The sequence below is a fragment of the Myxine glutinosa genome, chromosome 1, assembly GCF_964187855.1.
Source record: "Myxine glutinosa chromosome 1, kmMyxGlut1.1, whole genome shotgun sequence".
Taxonomy (NCBI): domain Eukaryota; kingdom Metazoa; phylum Chordata; class Myxini; order Myxiniformes; family Myxinidae; genus Myxine; species Myxine glutinosa.
In genome coordinates this window covers 133,070,795-133,097,542 of record NC_136261.1, presented here as the reverse complement: position 1 = coordinate 133,097,542, position 26,748 = coordinate 133,070,795, and the positions used below count along the sequence as shown (strand labels likewise).

Sequence of the window (26,748 nt, the reverse complement as noted above, 5' to 3'; positions counted from 1 at the left end):
GAGTAGCCACAACAGAATTTGAGTGTATGGAAATATTCACAAGTTTTTATTGGGTTCCCAAAAGTTTCCATTCCAATAATGAATATTTTTACAAGTTGTGTTTAAAACAGAAAACAACCTTCCTAACAAAGGAAAATAGTCTATCACAACACATGGCCTGATTTGCTATATATGAATATGGACGTTTGGGTGATCCATAAAAATACTTGTAACTTGTCATAGCTAGAATATACAAAAATTGGATGAAAAACATCATCTTGAAATACCACAACCAGTAATTGAAGAGGTCTTATATGAGAAAATTAATTTTATTGTTATCGTAAAGACTAACAAGGAAAATCAGTGCGCATTACTGTCTGGGTCAAAGTGGATAAATATAAATGTTTCCTGGGTATTTAGCAAACATATTTACTGCTTTTTATTCTACCACATTTCTTGAAAATTGGTGGGGAAAGTGTTTACTACGACTAATACCTTGAGAAACAGCCCCAATTATTCCAACCTTCTTGTGGCTATATGGGCCAATGGTTTTTAATAACTTGCTGGCCAGGCCTGACATTTGACTGAAGGCGGCAGGATTTTGTAATTTGGCGAGGGTACCGGCGATAGCTCACCTTCCTGCTCTCCATGAAAGACGTGAAATAACCTGTAAATTTCCACCAACTAATGCCAGCAGACGGAACACCCATTTTGACATGGAGGGCACAAACATCGATGAATCGCCCTGCCAATGAAACAGCAGACCATTGGTAGCTGGGCCAAGATTCTAACTCGGGCTAAGCAGCTCAGAGGCGAGTGCACATACCTCCACATTATCCGGACAGTTCATACCAGGGAAAGTTTGTGGGGATCAAAACATGGATCATTTGGGCTAGACATACTTCCAAAACAGATTATGAGAACTTTGTCACATATGTAAGCATATCAATTGTGCCATTCTTGAGTTTATGCCATTGGTTGTAATCTTCATTTGCAGGTTTAAGAAGGTGGAACGGAGTCCTCCCAGGATTCAAGGTATCCACCTCCATTTCTGTAACTGAATATGTTTCATGGGCCAAGTTGTGAAGTTTTGATGTTCTTAGAGTTTTTGTCCTGAGGATTATTTTTGGTATCATCTCCAATTGCAGTTCATTTGTAGTAATATTCCATGGGATCATTTGTAAGATCTCAGTGAGGTTTTTCTTCATCACTCCCATTGCTTCAGCTATCACTGGCACAATGTGCCCGGTATTTGACTCTTCAGCTCCTTGGTCGTCTTGACTTCATTTTTCAGATCCTGGTATTTGGTCATTTTCCTGATTTCCGTGTTATTTAGACCAAAGTCGATTGGTATTGGCACCTCGATTAGCAATGCCGTCTTTTCCTTTTTGTATATGAGCACTATGTTCAGTCGCAATGCTTTGTTTTCTATGTTCACGCTTAATGGGATGGTCAAGTCATATGTGAGCACTACTGTATGTCCTCGTTTTCAATGGTCGCTTTTGACAGTGTGTACTATCACGTTTCTCTCTCATTTTGAATTAAAAGCAAAATACTTTACCAAATGGCCTCCTTCATACTTCTTTTCCCATACCCAAATAATTAACATATGACTCAATTTGTTTTTGGCATGCACTCTGAAAAATCTCTGCAGGTGATACAAGAATAAAAATAAACTGAAAATCATTTTGAATCATTCACACATTGCAAATGGAATGCATTTGAACAAAAGCTATTTTTGCAAAAGTCTAACAGCAACAGTAGAATAATTTCAAAATCTGTCAGTGCAATACAATTGCATTTAATGGACAAGCGATGCAAAGCAGTCTTTATTTGTACACTCGTCCGACTGCTACTTCATTCTTTAATTCCTGTGGACCAAGTACCTGATGAATAGACAGCGCGCACGAACCTCATCCAACATGAGTTTTGGTTTTGTCATTTGTATTTGAGCATAGTTGCGGCCATTGGTAGAGAACATCCCTCACGAGTTGCTGTACGGCACAAGGATCACTTGAATCTGCGATAAAACGGAAAAGACAAGAAGTTTTGGCTTCTTTGGAATTCTCCAAAAATAGAAATTAACATGTCACAACAGGGAAATAACACATCAACCCAGGGCAACATCACATAAAACTGAGAGATGTGTTTAATAAAGGATTAATGCAGGACTCTAAAGCTGCCAGCAATCACCCAACTAAGCATCGAACAGTTAGATCCCACTGCAATTACAAACAAGAAAAAGAGCAATCAGAGATTGCAAACCCTCGCCAGGATGTATTTTCAGTCGTTTTTAAGGCTTTTGTCTTAAAACAAATATGGCGGCCGAACCACGTGACCGATGACGTCATCATTATTTTTTTTCTAAACTAATTTATTCCTAGATTATGCTCAAGAAATTTCATCTTGATCGGATGAAGTTTTGTACTTGTCGAATTATGACGTCATAATGAAGGCACCTAAGTAGGGGATAAATGATGGTTCTGGGACACATAAAATTTAACATTGAAGTCTATGGGGAAAATTAAGGAAACTTATTGACTCACACCCCCTCTCTTGAAAAGATTACACCCCCTTTTCTATCATTAAATTGAATCCACTTTTTACAAAGCTTTTTACTAAGTAGGGGATAAATTTTGTTGTGTTGGTTCTGGGATGCATTAAATTTAACATTGATGTCAATGGGGAAAAAGGGAAAAACTTATTGACTCTCACCCCTTCTCTAGTTAAATTACACCCCTTTTACTCCCAAAAAATTGCACCCCCTTTTACCCTCGCCTGAGGAGGGTGTTGCATTCGAGTCCGTTTGTCTGTTTGCCCGCACAGAATAAATATGATTTTCTCTGCAACCGTTGGGCCGATTGACAGGAAAGTTTCACCCAAAAAATTTCACCCCTTCTGGTGCAAGTCCACCTGTATAATTTTTTAATGATAATTATGATGTCATAGGTCATGTGGTTCGGCCGTTATATTTGGTTCAACACAAAAGCCTTAAATACCACTGAAATTACACCCCTTTTTCTCTCATTAAATTGCGCCCCCTTACTCCCTCTGAAGCCCCGCCCACTTTTTACTAAGCCCCGCCAACTTTGTCTAAACCTTGCCCATGGCTTGAAATGCCAGGCTTGAAAAATTACACCCTTTTTCTCCCTGCATTTAACTTATTAACTCCCCCCATTTTTCATTATACTCATACAGAGACCCAACGAATATTTGTGTTTCATTTTTAGGTAATAACTTAATTATCTTAGAAGAACAATCACCATCTAGAATATTGACAAATGTTATATTAGAATTTAACTCTCGGTTTAGGTATCGCGGTTGAGCTGATATGAAATGATAAACTTGTCTTAATGTTCTTGTTTGAACACCTCCCGAACCACATACCATTTTGAGATTGTAGTAAATTATTTTCCCCTCAATCTCTTGACAATCACTTATTTTGTCTAATAAATACAATGTTTCAAAACACAAAAGACAAATTTCAATCAATCTCCTCATTTAAAAAGGATACTGAAATATATTGCACTGATGTAAAATTGAACAAAGATGATGTCAATAACTTTTGGATTAAACCTATTATGAAGGATAATATGAGCTACTCAATACCTTTTAAAGGAAGAGCATTCTCTGTCTTTGGGAAGTCGTCAATTAAAGTAATTATAACAAAATTTTCACCACTCTTTATGGAGATTTATAATAAACTAGAGGAGGCAATGAAACATGTAAAAGTATCAAAAAAGAAAACTCTTTTTACTGAAGCTACCGAAAAGGAAGATAAAAGTATTAGCTCTAAACACGGTGAAATTTTTATCTTCTTTAATAACCCCAAAGATGTCAATCTTGATGAAATGAAAGATGTTAATATATCAGGAGAAATGTCATTTCACTCAACAGTAGTTAGGAACCATTTTAAAATTCCCTTTAATATGAAAAATGTTGCAGTTGAATCTGTCAATGAAAAAAAGTATATGGATATAGACAGTAATGTTTTTTCTTCTAATTAAATATGAGTCATTATTCAAGTGAAGATTTTGTTGATTTTAAAAGTGATGATAGCGGTAGTGAGACTTTGTCTTCGCAAGACAGTTATGATACTGAGAGTTTGTGTTCTAATGATAGCTATGAAATTAGTTTTATAGATGACGATGATTATGAAAGCACCGATTATAGTGAAGATGATTTTTAGTTTAAGTAATCTTTTACTATATAAATACGATAAATCCAAACGACATACCAGATATTGAGCCTCTTGAATTCCCTGATTCTCCATTTGAGAAATTAGAGAATTGTCCGGCTTGTGATAGAGTGGGATTAAATACAGAGTCAAAAGCCCATAAACAATGTTTGTTCTGTGATTATCTTTTAATTAATGATGATAAAAAATATAAAAATAAATATAACTCTTTTAAATTAGAACCAAAAATGAAATACTTTACAAGATTAATAAGAGAGATTTATGATGAGAATAAGAGAGATTAAGTATTATGATGAGAATACACCATTTCTTACAAGGGAAGAGGCTATTTGTATTGAGGAAATGTACAGGGGTTTAATGATATTTATTATTCAAAATAATTTTAATGGAAATGTTAATACAAGATACTATATAAATAAAATAATGGATTATCTTGAAATTAAACCTGAACTCAGGATAAAATATAGCGTTTCTAAAAAAGCTCATAAAAAATTAGATGACTTGTTTTCCAAATATATAAATGAATGATTTTTTTACCAGTTTGGGAAAACAAGATAAAATTTAACAACCATAAAAATCTCCCAAATTCATTAAGATGTCTAATAATTGGTTTAAGTGGATGTGGAAAAACCTGTTTGCTTTTAAAGATGCTCCTTACCCCCAACTTTTTAGATTATGATAATTTAATAATTTTCACAAAATCAAGTTTTCAACCTGAGTATCAACTACTATCACAAGGTTTTAATGCGGGCCTTTAAAAAGAAGATATAATCGGTTTCTTTAAACTTCAAAAAAAACTAAATGATTATAACATTGAAGATATAATACAACTATACATACAACTAGAAACGTAGACAGAAACTAACGGGTGAAGAAGCGTTTGAAAGAAAACAAGAGAAAATTTTAAAACCGCTTTTAAAAACTTCCCAACAAAAAATGATTTAGTCTGCAGTTCCTGCGATAGAATATATTCCAAAAAAAACTTCAAATGCTCAAAGATTTTAGTCAAATGACGGAGCAAGAACTTGGAGATATACGAGAATTAGAATATGATGATGAAGGATTATTTCGGCAACTTGAGGAGGTAAATCAACCTCCCAATTATATTGTGGAAACTCTTCAAAACAATGATAATTCGACGGATTAAAAAACCAGAGCAGGTCTCATTCCAACAGAAGAACCAGCACAGTTCTATCTTGTTAAAGAAAAGGTATTGATATTTAATGATAATTGATGATCTCAAGTGCTGCTCAACCAAATGTTAAATTAACCCCCAGATTAATGTTTCTTCTAACAAAAGACGGTCTACACCGACCAGAATCATCATATTATGATACACCATTGAATATGAAAAATGAAGATGATGGGGTACATATTGATTTACTAAACTCGCTTGATTATGGAGTTTCTGTTGCTGGTAAAAATAAGAAGAATGAGAAGGAAAAACATATTATTGATGCTTTAAGCAAGTTTGGTTTAGCCTCGGGTTCTGGTGTGAGCTTTCTTCCAAATGACCCATCACAATTAGTTAATAGGCTATTATTGTTGTTAGGTAGTAAGAAGGCTGGGAACAACAATTGTTTTAATGAAGCCTCAGCCATTTTAGATCAGTTGATGAATATGAAAATAATTAATAAATGTCAATACAAAGATATTTTATTACATATTAAATAAGATGAGAAGCACAATTCTTAGTTTTAATTTCATGACGAGTGATTACACAGCTTCATTCTCCTACCCACTACAACTTGACCCCACAAAAGAATATGAGGCATCTTTATTGTCAATGGAAACTTATAATACCTTGTTTAATATCACAGAGAAAAACAACAAGTTTAGTTATAATTCAGGAAGTGGATATAAAACTATAACAGTTTCACCCGGAGCACACGAGATTTCTCAAATATCTTCTGAAATTGCCCGTCTTATGAAAGACCAAGGTGATGAATCAAAAAATATTGCAATGGATATTCAAAAACATACTTCAAAATCAACTATAAAACTTAAAAATAATTATAAAGTTGATTTCACAATTGAAAATTCATTCAGAGAGCTATTAGGTTTCTCTTCAAAAAAGATTGAAACTAACGGGACGTTTTACAGTGATAATGTTATTCAAATATCCTCCGGTATAAATTCGGTATTAATTAATTGTGATTTGATTGATGGTGCTTATAACGATGGAATAAGAACAAATACAATATTTTCATTCAGCGCATACTCAACCCCGATTGGTTATAAATTCAATATGGAACCAAAAAATCTTGTCTATTTACCTGTGTCAGGAAAAACCATATACAGAGTAAATTTTAGGATAACCAATCAAGATAATCATATGATTTCCTTTAATGAAGAAATTATATCCATCAGAATTCACCTACGTGAAGTTTTCCAATAAATAAATACAATGATTGTGAGAAAACGCGAGTTGGGAAAATATAAAATAATTACAGGCTCAGGCATGTTCCTTTCACCATTTTATAAGGGTGAAGGTATGTTTCTTGGAAGAGGATACTATAAACCTAAGAGACAATGGGGTGTAGGGCATCAATTTAGAAATAAAGGAGATGGTATAATTGATACTCTAATGGGTATTGGTTCAACCATTCTTAAACATAAAGACCTAAATGGTTCAACCGCTTCTGCTGTGGGAAATGTAGCGGGTGCTATCAAGAGTATAAAAGATGCTCAAAAGGAGTCTCATAAATTACAAGCAATCAAAGAAATAAAAAAAGGCAAAACTGAACTATCTTCACAAGAACGACAAAAATCATTCAAATACTTGGGTCAGGGTTTCAACGATTTTAATGCTATATAAATACAAGTATGGAAGCGATTGATAGTATCTATGATTTGGATGATACGATTATCATTTCAAACTCCACTAAAAAGGAAGACTATTTTAAGGTAAATGCTATAACAGGAACAGACTGGAATTAAAACGGAACAAAAAGTTTTGAAATAAATAATCAACAAACTTACTTGAATCTAGCTGATAGTTTCTTGTTGTGTAAATTTAAATTCACTGAGGCTGCGAATAATACTGATGCTACACTCATAAATGATTTATTCTGGAAAATGTTTGATAGTGTCCGTTTATATATTGGAACACAAGAGGTTGAAGCGGTTGATTATGTTTCTGCTACATCTGAAATGATGAAATTTACACTATATTCATTAGGGGATAGAATGGGTGATTCAGCTGTTGAAGGTTTTATTCCTGATATGACAACGGGAATAAATGCAGACCCTGGTTATAGACAAAGAAAGGCAATGTATTGTTGCGGTTTTGAGAACCCATACATATAACATCATTAAAGGTTGCACCCCATAGATAGGCCACAAGCAACACGTAGGTCACCTGATGACGTCAGTTATTTCATAGTCTATGTTTAGATAAGGCCATTTCCAGTAGTTGCATCTGCGTTGCGTCAAACAAATAAGAGTAGGCCCTTCCGTTCATTTTGGCAGCCTCCCTTCGAAGTGACGCCATTAAGCGCTCCCCAGTCTGTGCCCCATGGCCCCTCCCAATTGGTTTCGCGCCTTTGCCAGCAGCGTTCGCAACCTTGCTGGGCTTCCGCCCAAACCAGCCCAGAAACCCACGAGGTAAGGCCCGAAAAGGGGGCGGAGCACCAGGATGGAGGTGCGGCCACGTCAACCAGCCATCAGGACGGGGCCGGTAAGCCATAACCAGCCAACCAGGGCTGGAGTGAGATCGCCTGACACGTGTGGTTTTGGGCTTCCAGAGCGTTCGCTGGCCTGGTTATAAAAGCACGCACGCAAAGGACTTGAGAGGACTTGGAAGGAACGATGTGATTGCAAAGGACTCGTGAGGAAGGTGCAGTGTGATAAGAACTTACGGAGCAGCGCTCATTGCGAAAGGACGTCGGGGAGAGAGAGGCGCTTGACCTGGGACGTGCACTTTACGAGGGAACTGAAGCCAAAGATTGGTATTGGAAGGAATTGCGCTTTACGAGAGGGCTGACCGGGAGAGCGCGCGGCACGCATTGCCAAGAACTGCAGCGTGCAGGACATTGGGGAGGGGGCGCTTGGAGCGAGTAAGACCGGTAGCGCGAGTACAAAAGCGCCGGTACACCAATTACGTACGCCAATAGCCCAGCTTACCTTCCCCCGTCACGATAATTGTCCGCTCGCGCTACGCTACACGGAGAGCTGCCTGCCGGGTTTCATCGCCTGGTACGGGTCGAGGACCGGAGCCGAACCGGAGCCTGGACACCATCACCGGACCTTCCACCCTACCATCTACACCCCCCGCGTGAGTCTGAAGTCTGAGACGGAATCTGAGAGCGATCGGGCCCGTGTCCAGGGAATAGAATAAGACTGTTTAAGACTGCCCTGTGTACTTTTTCTTCCTCTTTCTTTCGTGTACATTCTTTCGTTTCCTCTTCTTCTTTGTACATTGCAAATAAATTGCCCTGTTCTTTCTGGTTTCTCCTTAATCCGATCGTCCTAGTCTTTTCTCCATTGGGTAAACGTGGCACGATTCGGGACCGCTATAATCGGGTTAGTCATTGTTAACAGCTCGGGTCGCGGATTGCTATCCGCTCGGCAATATTCCAACAATATCCGTGATTCGGGCGGGAGTTATCTCCTTGCTTCCTGGGTGGCGTTAGTAAGTAGGTAATAAGAAGTCGGCTTACAACCCTAGTTAACGCCGTCCGGAAGGAACGTCATAACTCCGGATCCTGTCGGCCAGATAAAAGGACAAGGGGATTAACCCCCTCTTGATAAGGGGACAGCCGACGTTTCTGAGATCCGTAACAGTATAATGATAATGGAAAAGCAGAGAAAAGTTTTACTGTAACAGTTCCCCTTAAGGGTATATTTAGATTTTGTGATAATGATAAAGTTTTGTATGGTCTTAAAATTCGATTTCAACTACAAAGGAATGATAATGTAAATAGATTGCTTTTTGGGACTGCTAATGCTTTCAGTGCTAACAATAAATTTGTTATTTATGATTTGTGTTGGTATATTTGTGAATATACTCCTAATCTTAAAATGGAAGAGATGTTAAATCGAAGACTTAAAGAAACAATAAACTTTGAAAATTATTACAATTGTTTAACTTTAAAGAAAGAAGAGTTCAGAAAAATGAATACGATAAGAAGTTATAAACATCAATTATACACAGAGGAGGTGAATAAGAAGGCATTAGGAGCTTTTGATGATGAGGTTTATTTTGGAAAATGGAATTGATAGGGTCCCTTATGGGTATAAATATTAAGATAAATATAAGTGATTCGCCGGTCATTTTTGACCCGCGGAATAAATATCTAAGATAAGAGAAATATATAAGTATAAGTGATAAGCTAAATATATAAGTATAAGTGATAAGATAAGTATATAAGTGATAAGCTAAATATATAAGTATAAGTGATAAGATAAATATATAAGTATAAGTGATAAGCTAAATATATAAGTATAAGTGATAAGATAAATATATACGTATAAGTGTTAAGATAAATATATAAGTACAAGTGATAAGATAAATATATAAGTATAAGTGTTAAGATAAATATATAAGTATAAGTGATAAGATAAATATATAAGTGATAAGATAAATATATAAGTATAAGTGATAAGCTAAATATATAAGTATAAGTGATAAGATAAATATATACGTATAAGTGTTAAGATAAATATATAAGTACAAGTGATAAGATAAAAAGGGGGGTTAGGGATTTTAACGGGCTACCGCCTTTTTTTTCTAATATATAAATGATAGAACCGAGCATTAACCAGACTACAGAGTGGAGGTATATACAGCCTTGGTATATAAATGGAAAACACCATGAATGTGAGAAATATCAAATAAGTATTATTGAAGAAATAACAGGGGTAAGAGTAGATAAAACAAATACAACAACACAACATGCATTTTAAGGCCATTTTCCCTGCTAGAGTGGAGGAAACCGATCTCCACTTTGGGCTGTACCCTGCCCATATGTAGTTGTAATTGTCATGGTTCTCTTTTTGAGGCAATGTTTTTATGGCCGGATGCCCTTCCTGACGCCAACCCTCTTAGTCGCCTCTTACGACACGCAGGGATATGGTGTACCTATTCTAAACCAGGGTACACACCGGGAGTAGATAAAAATATGTCTTTAAAAAGACATCTCGACATCTTAATTCTATTTTTTTTTTAGTAGATAAAACAAATAAGCGAATAAATTTAAATACGAATAAGTAGAGGCTCCAAGAGGCAACATCCTTGAGTGGACTGAAAACTTTAATGGTTGTCAGGAGATTGAGGGGAAAATAATTTACTATAATCTCAAAATGATATGTGGTTCGGGAGGTGTTCAAACAAGAACATTAAGAGAAGTTTATCATTTCATATCAGCTCAACGGCGATACCTAAACCGAGAGTTAAATTCTAATATAACATTTGTCAATATTCTCGATGGTGATTGTTCTTCTAAGAGAATGAAGTTATTACCGAAAAATGAAACACAAATATTCGTTGGGTCTCTGTGTGAGTATAATGAAAAATGGGGGGAGTTAATAAGTTAAATGCAGGGAGAAAAAGGGTGTAATTTTTTGGGAGAAAAGCGGGTGTCGTAAAAAGTCGGTGGGCCTTGGAAAAAAGTGGGCGGGGCTTAGGAGGGAGAAAAGGGGGCACAATTTAATGAGAAAAAGGGGTGTAATTTCAGTGGTTTTTACGGCTTTTGTGTTAAACCAAATATGACGGCCGAACCATGTGACCTATGACATCATAATTAGCATTAAAAATTATGCAGGTGGAGTTGCACCAGAAGGGGCGCAATTTTTTGGGTGAAACTTTCCTGTCAATCGGCCCAACGGTTGCAGAGAAAATCATATTTATTCTGTGCGGGCAAACAGACAAACGGACTCAAATGCAACACCCTCTCCTCAGGCGAGGGCAAAAGGGGGCGCAATTTTTTGGGAGTAAAAGGGGTGTAATTTAACTAGAGAAGGGGTGAGAGTCAATAAGTTTTTCCCTTTTTCCCCATTGACTTCAATGTTAAATTTAATATGTCCCAGAACCAACACAACAACATTTATCCCCTACTTAGTAAAAACCTTAGTAAAAAGTGGACTCAATTTAATGATAGAATAGGGGGTGTAATTTTTCAAGAGAGGCGGTGTGAGTCAATAAGTTTCCTTAATTTTCCCCATTGACTTCAATGTTAAATTTTATGTGTCCCAGAACCAACATTTATGCCCTACTCACCTATGACATCATCATTAACATATTTTATTCCCCATGGAGAGTTCTTTCCAATGAGCCATGTCTCAATTTTGTCTATTCAGCGCTTTCGGAGATATGGAGTTGCAAAGTTTTTCGGTTTTTCCAAGATGGCAGCCGAACCACGTGACCGATAAGAGTTAGATCCCACTGCAATTATAAAATATACATTGACACACTACCGGTTCAACATTTTAGAACACCTCAATTTTTCCAGTTTTTATTGAAATTTATGCAGTTTAATGTCTCAATGTACTTTGAAATTAAGTATAGAACAAATAAACAATTGGAGATAAAAAAGAAATCATAGAATCATTTTGTTTAACAAAATTTAATTCAAATTTTTGACTCGGCAAAGTAGCCACCTTTTGCAGATATAACCGCCGAACGCACTCGTGGCATTCTTTCCACAATGGAAATCAAATATTGTTCAGGAAGTTCTTCCCAACACTGTTGCAGATGTTCCCACAAATGTGTTGCACTTGCAAGTTGCTTTGCTTTCACCCTTCCGTCCAGTTCATCCCAAACCAGCTCGATGGGGTTTAAGTCTGGAGACTGTGCTGGCCATTCCATGATTTGAAGCCTACCGTCTTGTTCTTTTCCTCGAAGGTAGTTTTGACATAGCCTGGAGGTGTGTTTAGGGTCATTATCTTGCTGTAGGATGAACCCCTGACCAACCAGGCGTATACAAGAGGGTATTGCATGGCACTGCAAAATGCTGTGGTAGCCCTTTTGGATCAGGGTGCCAGTCACTCTGTGCAAGTCGCCGACTCTGGATCCAGCAAAAGAGCCCCAGAACATCATGCTTCCTAATCCATGTTTGACAGTTGGTGTCACACACTGAGGAACCATCCTTTCGCCGACTCGTCGGCGTACAAAAACCCTGCGTGATGAACCAAACATTTCAAATTTTGATTCATCGGTCCATAAGACCTTATTCCAGTCTTCAGTAGTCCGCTGGCGGTGCTTCATGGCCCAGGCAAGCCTCTTTTTCTTATTTTGCCATCTTTGCAATGGCTTTCTTACTGCCACTCGACCTGTCAAACCTGCAGCTCGAAGTCTTCTCTTCACAGTTGAAACTGAGACTTGCTTACTTCGACCAGCGTTAAGCTGTGCTTGAAGCTGTTGTCCTGTGAGCCGCCTATCACGCAAGCTATTGACTCTCAGAAACTTGTCTTCTGATTCTGTTGTGGCTTTGGGTCTGCCATACCTCTTCCTGTCAGAGTTTCCTACAGTTTCCAATGTACTACTTCCTGCAGTGCAATTTTGTCCAAATAATGCTTCAGAGGGTGCAATAGCAGTCTGTTCCAATACTGCTTTTTTACAGAGTAATCAGCAGAGGTTGGGACCCCTTTTGGAATTGTTTGCATCAACTTTCAAGGCTCAATTTACTTACATTGCTGCAGAACAGCTGTAAGTTGTTAACCCATTACTTGTTACCTGAAGAAAGCCTCTTTTTTTTTTTTTTTTTTACAATATAACTGTGCAATTTACATTATTTTCCCGTTTTTGCTAACCTAAACTTTTTTTTACCTCGAGCAGTTTGCTGCTTACCTTTGTACCATTTCAGGTTATTCACTGAACATTAAACTACGTACATTTCAATAAAAACTGGAAAAATTGAGGTGTTCTAAAACTTTTGCCCGGTAGTGTAAAGCAAATCCAATACAATGGAATTGATCCAGGCATGGTACAAGGATGGCATATGATGTCTTTTACCTGAAGAGTAGCCTAAAGTGAGAAGAGTTTGAACCAATAATTCCAGTTTTTAAAACAAATAGAGGAATAATGTCCTTGTAGCTCAGCTGAGTTAGATGCTTTTTCATAATTATGCTCCAGAAACTCAACAATTATGATTGACAGTCCAAGCTTGGTATTTGAGAAATGTCCAAAATATCTGTTTTATATATTTATTTAGTTTTCTCACTTTTTGGTCCCTTGACAACAAAACATGGAAGTTAGGGACTTGCTCGAACAAGCTTAATGATACTTTTCCATGAGGAAAGTTTTGACAAATTTCATGAAAATGCCCACGTCACGATTATGGAGAAGACATTTAAATTGTTTTTAATGGGTTGACGGAAATAGTTCAAGGTTTTCTTATTCATGAATGACATGCAAAAATTGAAAAACAATAGGGTTTAAAATGCGTTCAAAAACAGTTATTCCAGTAATTCTCATCGATCTGAGATAATTTGTCACAGAAGATGGCCACCTTATGGCTGAGGCTATATTCGACCCCCATACCATTTTTAAACCTCAATTACTCACACAAGCACCCCTCCCATGGCACGTTTCCCGAGATTATTCTCACCCAAGCCACGATTCCTGAGGAGGTCATGGAACTCCTGATACTTTCCAAGTGTTTCAAACAGGTTTGTGGACTCCATGTGTTTCAGTTGTACATTCCAATATACGAAAAGGCGTTGTGACAATGTAGCAAACACCAGGCAAGGGCTGTTCACATTCCCTTTATAGGCATACAGACCTGCACGCATACACACAAATGTTATAAGCTGTGAACCTCAATGCTGTATCAAGCAGGTCACAAACAACTGCTCGCAGAGGTGTTGCTTGGCATTCAGACACAATCACCCAAGAGATTTTTTTTTTTTCCGGCTCACACACTGCACCGATTTTAATTTGCACTTCAGCAGCCTTGGGAAGTAGGCCGACTGGAATGGAGAACCTGCATGTATGAGCAGGATTTCAAACAAAATCGTCTGCAAAAAGCACATAAATGTGCTTCTGATGCATCAAGCACAGCAGGAGATTTGACCGTCATCACACATTGTGTAAATACAGAGACATGATCCACAAAATCGCAAGAAACTACAGCAGCTGAGAACACAAAACCCTAATCAACTTAAGTGCTGTTCAAAAAAAAGAAGAAAAAAAAAGTATCAGGAAATACAACATTTCAGCTGCAGAATGGTCTTCATCAGAGACAATATGTATATTCTTAGACAATTTGTACACTCAAGGTCATCTTCATTTTCAGAGAAAGTAGGGGAAAATAAAATATGGATTATTAGGATATGTGGACCTTCACAGGTCATTGTAAGTTAATTTAGAGTCGTGTATCTTAAATCTTATTAATTAATATTTCATTTGGCATTAGGTGAACCACAGCTATAAATAAGACCATGGAGGAAAATAAAACAATGACAAACAGAGCCAATCTTGACCAAGGTAGGTTGGAAGCAAATGGTCCATAAATACATTCATCATCTAAAATAACACGAAAATGGTATATTGCCAAGACTTAATGTACCTTTGTAGTGAAGGTGTCAAATAAAACATCCATTCGTGAGTGTTGGATGTTCTCTTTCCCATGAGTGTTGAATGTTCTGATTACAGAAAAGATGTGATGTGCATTCATATGCACTGCACATTTGCCAGCAGGCAAGTCGCTCAACCTCTATTCACACTTTAAGAGGAAGCAAAATATTTAGAGCACATTTAAACGTCAAACTTGATACTTATGTCACATTAAATTAATTATGATACCGAAAAAGAATCGCTACACATCCAGGTGTGTATTTTTTTTATTTTTTTTTGGTACAGATTTTTTTTTTCACCTTTATTCGCTTTAAATCCGTTTTCTCTGCAAACCCTTGAGCGATTGACAAGAAACTTAACATCCAAGCACCTAGATATGGATAAGTTTTTAATGACTATGACATCGTAGATGATGTGGTACGGCAGCCACGTTGGAAAAAAAAAAGGAAAAACCTTGGACATCATCTGGAAATCTACAGTATGAAAAAAATTAACGTTGGCACAGGCCAGGAACATGGGGAACAACACATTTGATAACGATGACGTCATCCGTGCCCGAAATTATGACGTCCAAATTGGATTGATCGAATTCCTTATCTGATCAATATGAAAAATTGAGGGTGATCTACGAAGAAATTTGTTGAGAGAATTAGATCGATGATATTATTGGTGATGTAGTTTGGCAGCAATATATTTTTGAAATAAAAAGTTTAAAAAAAAACACCTCCAAAGCTGTTTAACAGATCAACGCAAACCTTCAAATACATGATCGACTACAATGCTAAATAAAGTTTGATAAATAAAACGTCATAGTTCATGTGGTCTGGCAACCACGTTGGATTTTAGTGAAAACTTAAAAAACCTTTTTCTCTCAAACCGCCCAACCGATCGACGCAAACGTTAAATGCGTCATCGACTAGGCATGGGGATAAAAGTTTGATAACAAAAACATCATAAGACACGTGGTCTGGCAGTCATATGGATTTTAAGCTAAAACGTTTTTTTGTCAAACTTCTAAACCAGATGCAAAACTCGAAGTATAAAGTTTATATATAAAATGTCATCGGTTAAGTGGTTTCAGAGAAGGGGCTTTTTGAAGGTTTTATCTTCAATCAAACATGGCCGTCAGACCACATCACCGATGATGAAGAAATATTCAACCTGTATTCCCCATGGCTTGTCGATGATATACAGACTTGGCATTTAATATGGAATATTTTTTTGTGGGGGTGAACTTACTTTTCAAGATGTCTTGGAACCAAAAGTTCATTGGAATTATGTTGAAATTATTCTAGATTTTGTTAATGTGACCTTTAAAAGAAACAAAAACCACATTTGACATTTCCAAACAAATAAATTGATCCTTGAAAGTGATGTAAACTGATATCAAACTCAATTCACGGACAGTAGTGTTAAACTTCTGTACGTTTTCCAGAAGTATCTCTTTATTTTGCACATTAGCCAAATTTTTTTTTAACAAAAACAAAAGTTAAATTACGACTGGGATTACGGATAGTAAAATTACAGTTCAGTACTTCGTGTAACCCCCAAGAGCATTCAGGAGAGCACGTACACGTTGAGGCATGCTGTTCACGAGATTTGCCAAGGTTTGGACAGGAATCGCTTGCCATGCAGTGACAATAGCCTGCTACAATTCACGCACAGAGGTCGGCTGCTGGTCCAAGTGGTCGATTTGACGCGTTAATTCTGCCCACAAGTTCTCAATCGGATTCATATCCGGGGACATGGCAGGCCACCCCATATGCTCTACACCACAGTCAGCAAGAAAGTGTTGGATCATGCGAGCACGATGAGGCTGTGCATTGTCATTTAAAAAAAAAAATTTTGTATACAAGATCGAGGCTCGTGAAAGAGCGAACATTAATCACACAAAAAGACAAACCGACACATAAAACATATAACATCGGGAGCGGTAGACAAGATGGGGAGAGAGGGGGAAGGACACAAACACAACATTTGAGAGCAGGGACCGAGAGACATGGAGACATCGAGATATCTGAGAGAGGGCGAGGGCTTTGGGGGGGGGGGGGCATGGGAAGGGGGCGGTGGGAGAGGTATAAAACATATGGACACTGCCAGGACTTCCAGGAAAGAAGTTGGAATTTCAAACAAGGTGGATCTGGGGTGAATTAGCGGGGGTAGAAAAGATCAAGGTTTTGGATGGGGGAAGATAAGAGATGGTGGTGAACAGCTGTTTTAAAGACCTGGAGGGAGGAGTGGGATTGAAGGGAGTGAGGGAGTTTGTTCCAGAGGCGGGAGAAAAGAGGAATGAAAGAGTGAAGGTGAGCAGAGAGCCGAGATTTCGGCAGTTTAACCATCAGAGGGTTGCTGGCAGATCTTGTGCGACCTGTAGGAATATTTGGGGGACAGAGCACAGAGAGAGCTGGGGGTGCAAGGCCGGAGAGGAGTCGGTAGAAGACAGAAAGACCACCTACCTGCCTGCGGTGAGTGAGTGAAAGGCCCTCAGAGATAGCTTCATCGCGGGAGATTCCAATAATTCTGAAAGCTTTGGTTTCAACAGCGTGAAGCCGAGCTAGGTGTGAGGCAGGAGCACCGGCCCATAGGGGAGAACAGTATTCCATTGAGCTGCGGATGAAAGCCTTGTATGTGGTGAGGAGCTCAGGTGTGCCGAGGAAGGACTTCGCACGACGGAGGATACCCAGTCGGCGACTGGCTTTGGAGGCCAGCTTGGAAATGTGGTTTTCCCAAGAAAGATCATGGCAGATAGTGAGACCCAAAAGCTTGAGCGACAGAACTTCTTGGAGGATTGTTGAGAAAGTAGATGGGAGGGTTGTCCAGTCGATCTTTTCGGAGAGACATAGTAAGAGTGTGAGATTTGTCAGGATTGAAAGACATGTTCCACTTGTTTGACCAGTCTGTGATTTTGTCTAAGTCTTCAGAGAGTGAGGAGGCTGCAGACTGCCGATCTGAGGGAAGAGGAATGGAGCGGCAGAGAGTGGAGTCATCAGCAAAGAGATAGAGAGGATTTTCAAGAGAGTCAGAGAGATCATTGATGAAGACCAGAAAAAGCACGGGGCCCAGAACACTGCCTTGGGGAACTCCAGCCTGAACAGGAAGAGGAGATGAGAGAAACCCATTCAGGGCCACACGTTGACGACGACTAGAGAGGAAGTCTGCCAGCCATGCGTGGAGATTTCCATGGATACCAAAGGAGGAGAGTTTGGTGAGCAGAGCAGGGTGCCAGACCGTGTCGAAGGCACGTGATATGTCGAGGGAGACAGCTCTAATTTCCTGTTTGGCATTGAGGACCTCCATCCATTGTTGAGACAGCAGAAGCAGCATGTCCAGAGTAGAGTGACCTGGTCTGAAACCAAATTGATGATCAGAGATCAAGCCATTGGAGAAGAGGAAAGATTTCATATCCGAAGCAATGATGGATTCCATGACTTTGCTGATAATTGGGAGAAGGCTGATTGGTCTGTAGTTGCTAGGATCTGTTTTTGCACCTTTTTTGTGCATAGCGGTGATGTTGGCTGATTTCCAAGCAGATGGCAGTTGACCTTGAGCAAAAGAGAGGGTGAAGAGAACAGAGAGAGGGTGAGATAGAGCGGCAGAGCAGGATTTTAGGACCCGTGGGCTGATGCCGTCGGGTCCAGTTGCAGAATCAGAGTCTAGGGTTGACAGAAACTTTTCCACCTTGTCAGGAGGAAAGGACACGGAGTCCAGGAGCAGCAGGGTACGACTGGGTATGGTGGGTACAGAGAGGGATGGGTTTGGGACACAAGATTTAGAGGCAAACACAGAGTTGAGGCATTCAGCTTTTTCACGTGCGGAGTCAGCTGTGTAGCCGTTTGAGGTAAGGGAGGGGATGGAGGGGGAACAAACACCAGAAACGGATTTGAGCAGACGCCACCAGGATTTGGAAGAGGGAGACAGATAAGAGAGTTCGGTCTTGAGAACGGAGAGATATTGTTTCCTGGCTCTCCTGAGGGTGGACACACACTTGTTTCGGGCTTTGTGAAAGGAAATGAGATTTCCTTCCGTTGGATTTGCTTTCCAGGAGGCGAAGGCAAGTTGTTTCTGGGCAACAGCCTCACCACAAGATTCCGTGTACCATGGACGGGAGGAAGGGTATGACAACTGAAGACGAGATGGGATAAATCTGTGCATGAGAGAGAGCAATTTACTTTGGAAGAATTCCCAGGATGAGTTGATGTCAGAGGTGGTAGAGATGGGAGACCAGTCCAGATGATTGATGGCTGCTTGAAGACCGTGCCAGTTGGCCTGAGTGAAATGCCAGACTCGTCGACGCTGAGCAGGCTCCCTGAGGATGGTCAGAGAGATGTCCACTTTAACAAGGACATGATCAGATGATCCGATTGGAGCAGAAGAAGAGCAGCAGACATTTTCAGGGAAGTTAGTCATAACCAAGTCCAGAAGAGAAGATGTTCCGTTGACTGAGATCCGGGTCGGGAAATTGACAGATTGTGTCAGTCCCAGTGAGTCGCAGAAGTCCTTTGCTGAGGAGCCATGGCTGGTGAGAGAGGTACCCACACCCAGCCAACTGGCATGATGACAGTTGAAATCACCACATATGAGGAAGAGAGAGTTGTGATGAGTAGATAGAAGTTGGTCCATATTATCAGACAGCGAGATGTAGATGGAGTCATCACTGTTTGGTGGACGGTACAACACACATATGAACAAGAGGTGGGAGCGAAGGGGAAGCCGTAGCCAGAGGTATTCCTGGGGGTGAGGTGGAGAGAGTCCAGTGCAGGGCGAGTGAGGAAGAGAGTTTTTGATAAAGATAGCAACCCCACCTCCAGGACAAGGCTCAGGTCTATCATACCGGAGGAGGGAGTAGCCCGGGAGAGATACTAAGGAATCAGAGACATCATAAAGGAGGAAAGTTTCTGTTAAGCAGATCACGTCTGGTTTGACAGACGCAACCTGTATGGAGAGATCAGTTAAGTTTGAACGAAGGCCCCAGATGTTTGAGGTCCATACCGTTAATGAAGAGGAAGGGGGAGCATCAGATACAGAACAGGGGGGAGGAGGGGTAGGGTAAGATGTGGAAGAGGTGGAAGAGGTAGGGAGAGCTGTTGAAGGTGTGTCAGAGATTTCAGAATAGCTCGGAGAAAGGGAAGGATGGGGCGGACAAAAGGTTTGATGGTGATTGGGTGAGGCACAATGAGGTGTTATTTGAGGAGGGGGAAGAGCGAGGCAGAAGGTTGGGGGAGATGGAGGTGAGAGTTGGAAGGGGGAAGAAGCGGGGAGGACGCTTTGAGGAGGGGGAGTGAGAGGGGGGAAATTGAGAAGCAATGAGGGTGGGGAGATTTGAAGGGGAGGGGTGAGGGGGTAGTTTGGGAGGGAAGGGACAAGGGGAGGGATTTGAAAGGGATGGGATATGGGGGAGATTTGGAGGGGAGGAGTGAGGGAGGAGTCTAGGAGGGGAGGGGCGAGGGGGCGTCTTGGCGGGGAGGGGTGAGGGGGTAGTTTAGGAGGGAGGGGGCAAGGGGGGAGATTTGAAAGGGATGGGTGATGGGGAAGATTTGGAGGGGAGGGGTGATGGGGAAGATTTGGAGGGGAGGGGTTATGGGGAAGATTTGGAGGGGAGGGGTGAGATTGGATTTTAGAAAGTGTACGATTTATGGGAAACGAACATTTATTGCAAAATGAGTTTCTTGTGACCTTCGAGTTAAAAATACGTTTAAGTACGCTGGATGGAGGATGGAGTGCAGGAGAGTTTAGGGAATGTAGAAAAAAGGCACTATAGGAAATGGATATTTTTTTTGGGATGAATTGATTTGGTGAGCAAGTCAAAAGCAGCCTTTTAAAGAAGAAGAAGAAAAAGGTATTATAAAATATGACGGAATACATAACTTGAGGGGAAAGTGTAAACATTGATGGTTAATAACAGTGAAAACTATCTGGGGAAATGGGGGAGAAACACGTGGTCGAAGAACGAACGAACGAATAAGAATGAATAAACGAATGAGAACAGAGAAGGAAATGTTTTTTTTTTTGTTTTTTTTGAGTTGAGATTTACACAAGGAAGTAGGCTATGGGTGAAAAGCCTGGGAATACAGAGAACAAAAGTTATTGGATCACAAACGACGGACCGCTGAGAGAAAAACAAAGCCTCAAGGTTGTACAGTGTACACTGTACAAGGCCTCATGACACGACACGAATTAACACGATTTTCAATACAGGTATGAAAGATTTGCACCGAAAAATCTTTGTCGGGACACAATATACGTACAACACCATAAATAAATACAGTTTTAACGAAAATACAAATGGGAACAATCACTTAACTTCGATTTCAAATCGTTCGCGACGCGGCAAAGGCCTTGCTCGTGACACGGCAAACAGACGATCAATTTATGAAAGATAAACACCGAGAAACAACCAAAGTTGCACACAATAACTTCACACACCGAAAGATAAATACAGTTTCGACAAAATACAATTGTGAACAGACTTAACTTCGAAAAACGTGGAGACCGTGTGGAGCTTCGAAAATCCCTCCCACCGTCTCCGAGATCTTGGAAGACAATGTTTCCTCGAAAGGCTGCACGAGCAAATGGAAGCAATGTTTCTTCCAGAATGGCCCTGTACTTGAACTGGTTCAGCTTTCCATTCAGAACAACCAAGTCAGTTTTGCCCCCTGCATGAAAAGCAGCCCAAACGGTCACCCGACCATCTCCAGCTTGGACTCTTGGCACTATACAATCTTTGTTGTAGGCTTCATGCACTTGTCTGCACACTCGGACGCGGCGATCTTGACGATAGACCAGAAATCTAGACTCGTCACTGAAGATCACGTGATTCCAGTGTCATGGCTGCCATTGACGGTGCTCTCTGGCCCACTGCAATCGGCGCTGGCGGTGTTGTCTGGTCAGGCGTGGCTTTCTCAGGGGACGCCTGGCACGATAGCCTGCTTGAACCAGTCGTTGGTTGACTAGCCTTCTGGATACAGGCACATTTGTCAGTTGCTGCCACTCAGACCTAAGCCGATTAGCTGACTTGGTACGGCCGTTGCGGACTAACCGGTGCAGCTGGCGATCATCCCTCTTTGTGGTTCTGCGGGGACGTCCTGGCCTCGGTATTGGAGTAGGGACACCCCTCTGAGCATTTCGTTTCAGGATCTTTGACACCTGACCTTGAGTGATGCCATACTGCCGAGCAATAGCACGCTGTTTCGTGCCGTAATTTCGTAAAGCCACCACTCCATGACAAACAGCATTGTCGAGTTGACGGACCATCTCCAGAGGAAGCGGCAATAACTTTTGGAGACGTGCAGCAGTTGTTTTCCACTAATACAGAACGCAACAACCCTTGTATACCCGACTGTGAAGCCAATCATCAAATGCACCTGTCCATACATTTTGCCACGCTACCTGTGATATAATCCTGTTGTTGACTTCTTGCTGCGACAGACAATCAGTGACATGGTTCTTTTAACAAATAAATCACCAAAGTGTAAAAGAAACTCACCAGATTGATATACTGAGTTGAGAAAGTAAACCCAAGTCAAGAAAAAAAAAATATTCCATATTAAATGCCAAGTCTGTATATGAAGTTTTGCATCAATCGATTAAACGGTTCAATAGGAGGAATTTTTTTTTTATGTTTTCGATCAAGCCGATATGGCTGCCAAACCACTTGACCGATGATGTTTTGCTTACCAAACTTCTATCCCCATGTTTAGTGCATGACATACATAAAGTGTTGCATCCATTGGTTCAGCGGTTTAAGAGAAAAGGATTATTAAAGGTTTTTACCTTCAATCCAATATGGCTGCCAGACCACATGACCGATGATGTTTACATTTTCAAACTATATTCTGAATGGTTAGTCGATCATATATATAAATGAAGTTTTGCATCGATCGATTAAACGATTCAAGAGGAGTTTATTTTCAAAGGTTTTCATTCAAACCAACATCGCTGCCAAACCATGTGACCTATGACATCATTGCTATCAAAGCTTTTTACCCATAGGTAGGAGATGATATATTTGAAGTTTCACATCAATTGGTGAAGTGGTTTCAGAGAAAAAGATTTTAAAATGTTTCCTTTGATCCAATATGGCTGCCAAACCGTGTGAACTATGACGTCATACTTATCAAACTTTATTCCTTGTGGCTCGCAGTTTGTAAATGCCCACGTATACATCACTGCTTACATTTATAAGTGGCAGTTATTGGGATTGACCGTCATGAGAAATATTATTTGATAACAATGACATAATAGGAGGGCATCGTCATTGGAACAGACAGCGTGGGATGGCACAGTCATAGGATGGCATCGTCATTGGAACGGGTGGCGTTCGGTACCCGGCATAACTTCTCGTAGTTGTAAGCGGCAGTTCTTGCTATTATTATTATTATTATTATTATTACAACTACTATTATGATGTCCGATCATTGTCATTGCAATTATTCATCCTGGGTTATCGGTGACGTACCAGATACGAATGGCAGTTTATAGTCATGCTCCAAGTTTTCAAGTAAAAGTCTATCAGGATATCACAAAGCACTAACTTTTCGACTTATTTTGCTTGGACTCAATGCTCGGCCCAACTATAAATAATTGTCATATTGGTGCTTTCTCGGCAAGTTGTTGCATCAGAAAATATGCTGTCCCTTAGATGGATGTTAAGCTGGGTGTCACATCTGCCAGCATTAGTTGGTGTACGTTAAGGATCCAAAGGTGTCTTCCAAGAAGAGTGGGTGAGTTATCGCCAACAACCTGAACAAACTAGATGGTATTCATAGAATACTTACCCTGTGCAGTCAACTTGGTGCGAGCCAACTCTTCGGTTTTTGAAGGGTTTTTTTGTTTGATTCAAATTGGCTGCCAGACCACGTGAGCGATAACATCATAAATCTATATTCTCTAATATAATTGTTGTATAGATCACACTCAATAAATTTCAAACTGATAAGACTAAGCATTGTCCCTGTTGAATTATGACGTCATAAGTAAGACAACAATGACATCATCGTTAGCAGCACTTATTCCTCGTGTGAAGTTCTTTACAATGAGCCATGTTTCAATATTTTTCATGAAGCGGTTTTGGAGATATCGAGGTGCAATGTTTTTCGGTTTTTCCAAGATGGCGCATGCACCACGTGACTTATAAGGTCATAATTATCACCAAAATGCTAAAGGCGGAGGTGCTCCTATGGTGGAAATTTCGTGTCAATCGGACCAACAATTGCAGAGAAAAAGAAATTCATACTGATCGGATAAAGCGTTTGTACTTGTCGAATTATGACGTCATAATTAAGGTACCGATGACATCACATAAACATATCTTATTCCACATGGGGAGTACTTGTCAATGCACCATGTTTCAATTTTTTCCATTCAGTGGTTTTGGAGATATAGAGGTGTAACATTTTTCCACGATGGCGTCTGTCCCACGTGATGTGAGCTATGACATCATAATTATGAATAAAAACTTCGACAGGCGGAGGTGCTCCTATGGTAAAATTTGATGTCAATCGGATCAACGGTTGCTGAGAAAATGAATTTTAAAAATGAAGACACGTACGCCACATGTATGTATGCAACCGAATGCCTAACCCTGCTTTTCGCTTCATGAACGCATGGTAGTTACAAACTCGTTATCTCACCAGCTCCAGGTGAACTTCAGGCCGAGGAGCTGATTCGCGAAAGACTTGGGCCAAACTTCCTCCTCGGCCATTAAAAAGTTAGTCGTAGTAGACGTAATAATAATAGTACTACTACTACTACTACTAGTGGTAGTGGTGGTGGTAGTAGTAGTAGTAGTAGTAGTAGTAGTAGTAGTAGTAGTAGTAGTAATTTCCCGTAAAGCATTACTTTCCAAAAGTGCGTGCTATGATGGGAAATTATGGAAACTTATGCTCTGACAATACTGCACATTATAAGAAATGGGTTTTCATCAGAAAGTTGTGCTACTGGTGTAGTTTTCCACAAGAAAATTGTTTATTACATATGTGACAAATGCATGCTGTTATGTGAAAAACAGCTCATTTTACAAGAGGACAATGCACATCGATTCCATTTGAATGCACCATGTTTCAAATGGTGCATTCCAAGGTTCCTGTTTCAAGGTTCCTGTTTGCCCATAAATGATTAATAACCTGAGTAACTCTTTAATTCTGTGGGGCAAACCTGTACATTGTGATTAGGTGTTCAATCATTCATCTAAACCAAATACAAATCCCTGCCCACATGTGCAGAGGCAATGGAGTCAGTGGCACAGGCAGGCCTCGGTTATGATGCGGCACATCCACCCATATCAGCAGGCCAATTTCAGAATTAGAATCACAGCCCAATATGCAGTTGTTCGCACCAACTACCATGACATGTGCCATCCACACATCCAGGTGCTGTTGCATCCAAGAAGCAATTCAATATGTGACTCATCCTCACTGAAAACACCTCTTCTTCATTCATCTCAATAGCTTGTGGCACTTGTGAGTTTGAGAAGAGACTTTACTTGACATCAGATCATTGACACAAGAGTCTGTGTGGAATGGGTGTTAATTTGGATGTAAATTTCAATAATTGCTCATGAAACAAGAAACATATTCATTTGATCATTGGTGCAAATTCTATTCAGGAGCGATTTAACTGCCTGACACAAAAAATGCTATTGTGCATCATGTGGACCAATTGGCACAAATGTGAAACGTTATTTCCTTGGCATTTCAAGGCTGAACAATCTGAAACAAATATCTTCATTGCCACTCTATTCCAATGGTTGATTGGAGGGCATTAGCCTGAGTCGCCTCCGCTTCAGACATCTCCATTGCCCTGCAGTGTCAAAGGCTAATTGAGTTTCGGGTGTGAAGACAGCAATATATATATATATATATATATATATATATATATATATTGTTACGGACCGCGGATAAGATGTTAATTTGCCGAGCAGATGGCGCCGCGGCCCTAACAGTTACCCCGACTAACCCGATTCCTGAACGTTGGCCGAAATCGCGCCACAGATATTCAATATGGAAAAGACAAAAGCGACACGGATGTGTTTCTCGTCGTATTTCTCCCCCATCTCCTCCATCTCCTCCATCTCTTTTGTAGATGCCGCCCTCATCTGTCCCAATTCATCCCTCTGAGCATCCAATTTACCTTCTACCCCGATTTTCACCTCCTCTATCTGCTCTCCCATTTGTTTAATTTCCCGGGCCGATTGCTCCCCTATTTCCCGCAATTTGTTTTCCATCTTGTTTTCTAACCCCTCTAACCCATTTTTCACCCCCTCTATCTGATTCTCTTGGGCAGCCATTCTATTTTCCACCCCCGTTAACCCATTTTTCACCTCTTTTATCCCGTTGTCTAAACCCTCAAATTTATTGTCTAAACGTTCACTGGTACCCCTTGCTTCGTCCCTCATTGCTCCCATTTGGCCCCCCATTTCTCCCATTTTGGCTTCTAGCCCCATATTCGCCATTAGTATGGCTGCATTAATCTGTGCCATGAGGTCCCGCACATCAATTCCCCCTATTTGCGCAGCGGGCGCGGCTACCCCGCGCTCGTGCGAGCTGCCACTTTGTGCGTCTGATACCACGTGCGCGAGAGCGCCATTTTGTGCACCTGATACCTCCTGAACCACCTCCTCATTGCTCTCCTCCATTTCCTCCCTCTCGTCCTGGGTTACCCCTAACCCCTCTTCTAGCTCACCCACCTGCATCCGATCGCCTTGACTATCCATGGCACGATGTTCAATTTAAGATTTTACAAAACAAATTTCGGCCCACTCGTAATTTGAGCACACGAAGCGCTTCTGGTCTGTTCTCGCTCCTGGCACCAATTGTTACGGACCGCGGATAAGATGTTAATTTGCCGAGCGGATGGCGCCGCGGCCCTAACAGTTACCCCGACTAACCCGATTCCTGAACGTTGGCCAAAATTGCGCCACAGATATTCAATATGGAAAAGACAAAAGCGACACGGATGTGAAGGAGAAGAAGAAGACAAAAAGGTTTCGCAATACGAATATAATTTATTACTATGTACAGGACCAAAGAAACCAAGGAAGAAGGAAAGATAATAAAAT

The 26,748-nt window shown here is 40.3% G+C and overlaps 1 protein-coding gene across 6 annotated transcripts in view; it reads right to left on the bottom strand.

Moving 5' to 3' along the window:
• Nucleotides 1-23: 23 nt before the first annotated feature.
• Nucleotides 24-26,748, bottom strand: part of ITFG2 (integrin alpha FG-GAP repeat containing 2) — a 143,594-nt gene continuing 116,869 nt past the window's right edge. For 4 of the 6 annotated variants that reach the window (XM_068118560.2, XM_078777227.1, XM_068118545.2 and 1 more), the window contains 2 exons: nt 13,726-13,899; nt 24-1,999 (listed from right to left, as the gene is read on the bottom strand). In XM_068118560.2, the coding sequence (XP_067974661.1) occupies nt 1,893-1,999; nt 13,726-13,899 (281 nt within the window). In that variant the 3' untranslated portion in view covers nt 24-1,892. The remainder of the gene's footprint in view (nt 2,000-13,725; nt 13,900-26,748) is intronic. The other 2 variants (XM_078777236.1, XM_068118553.2) reach the window with 1 other exon arrangement.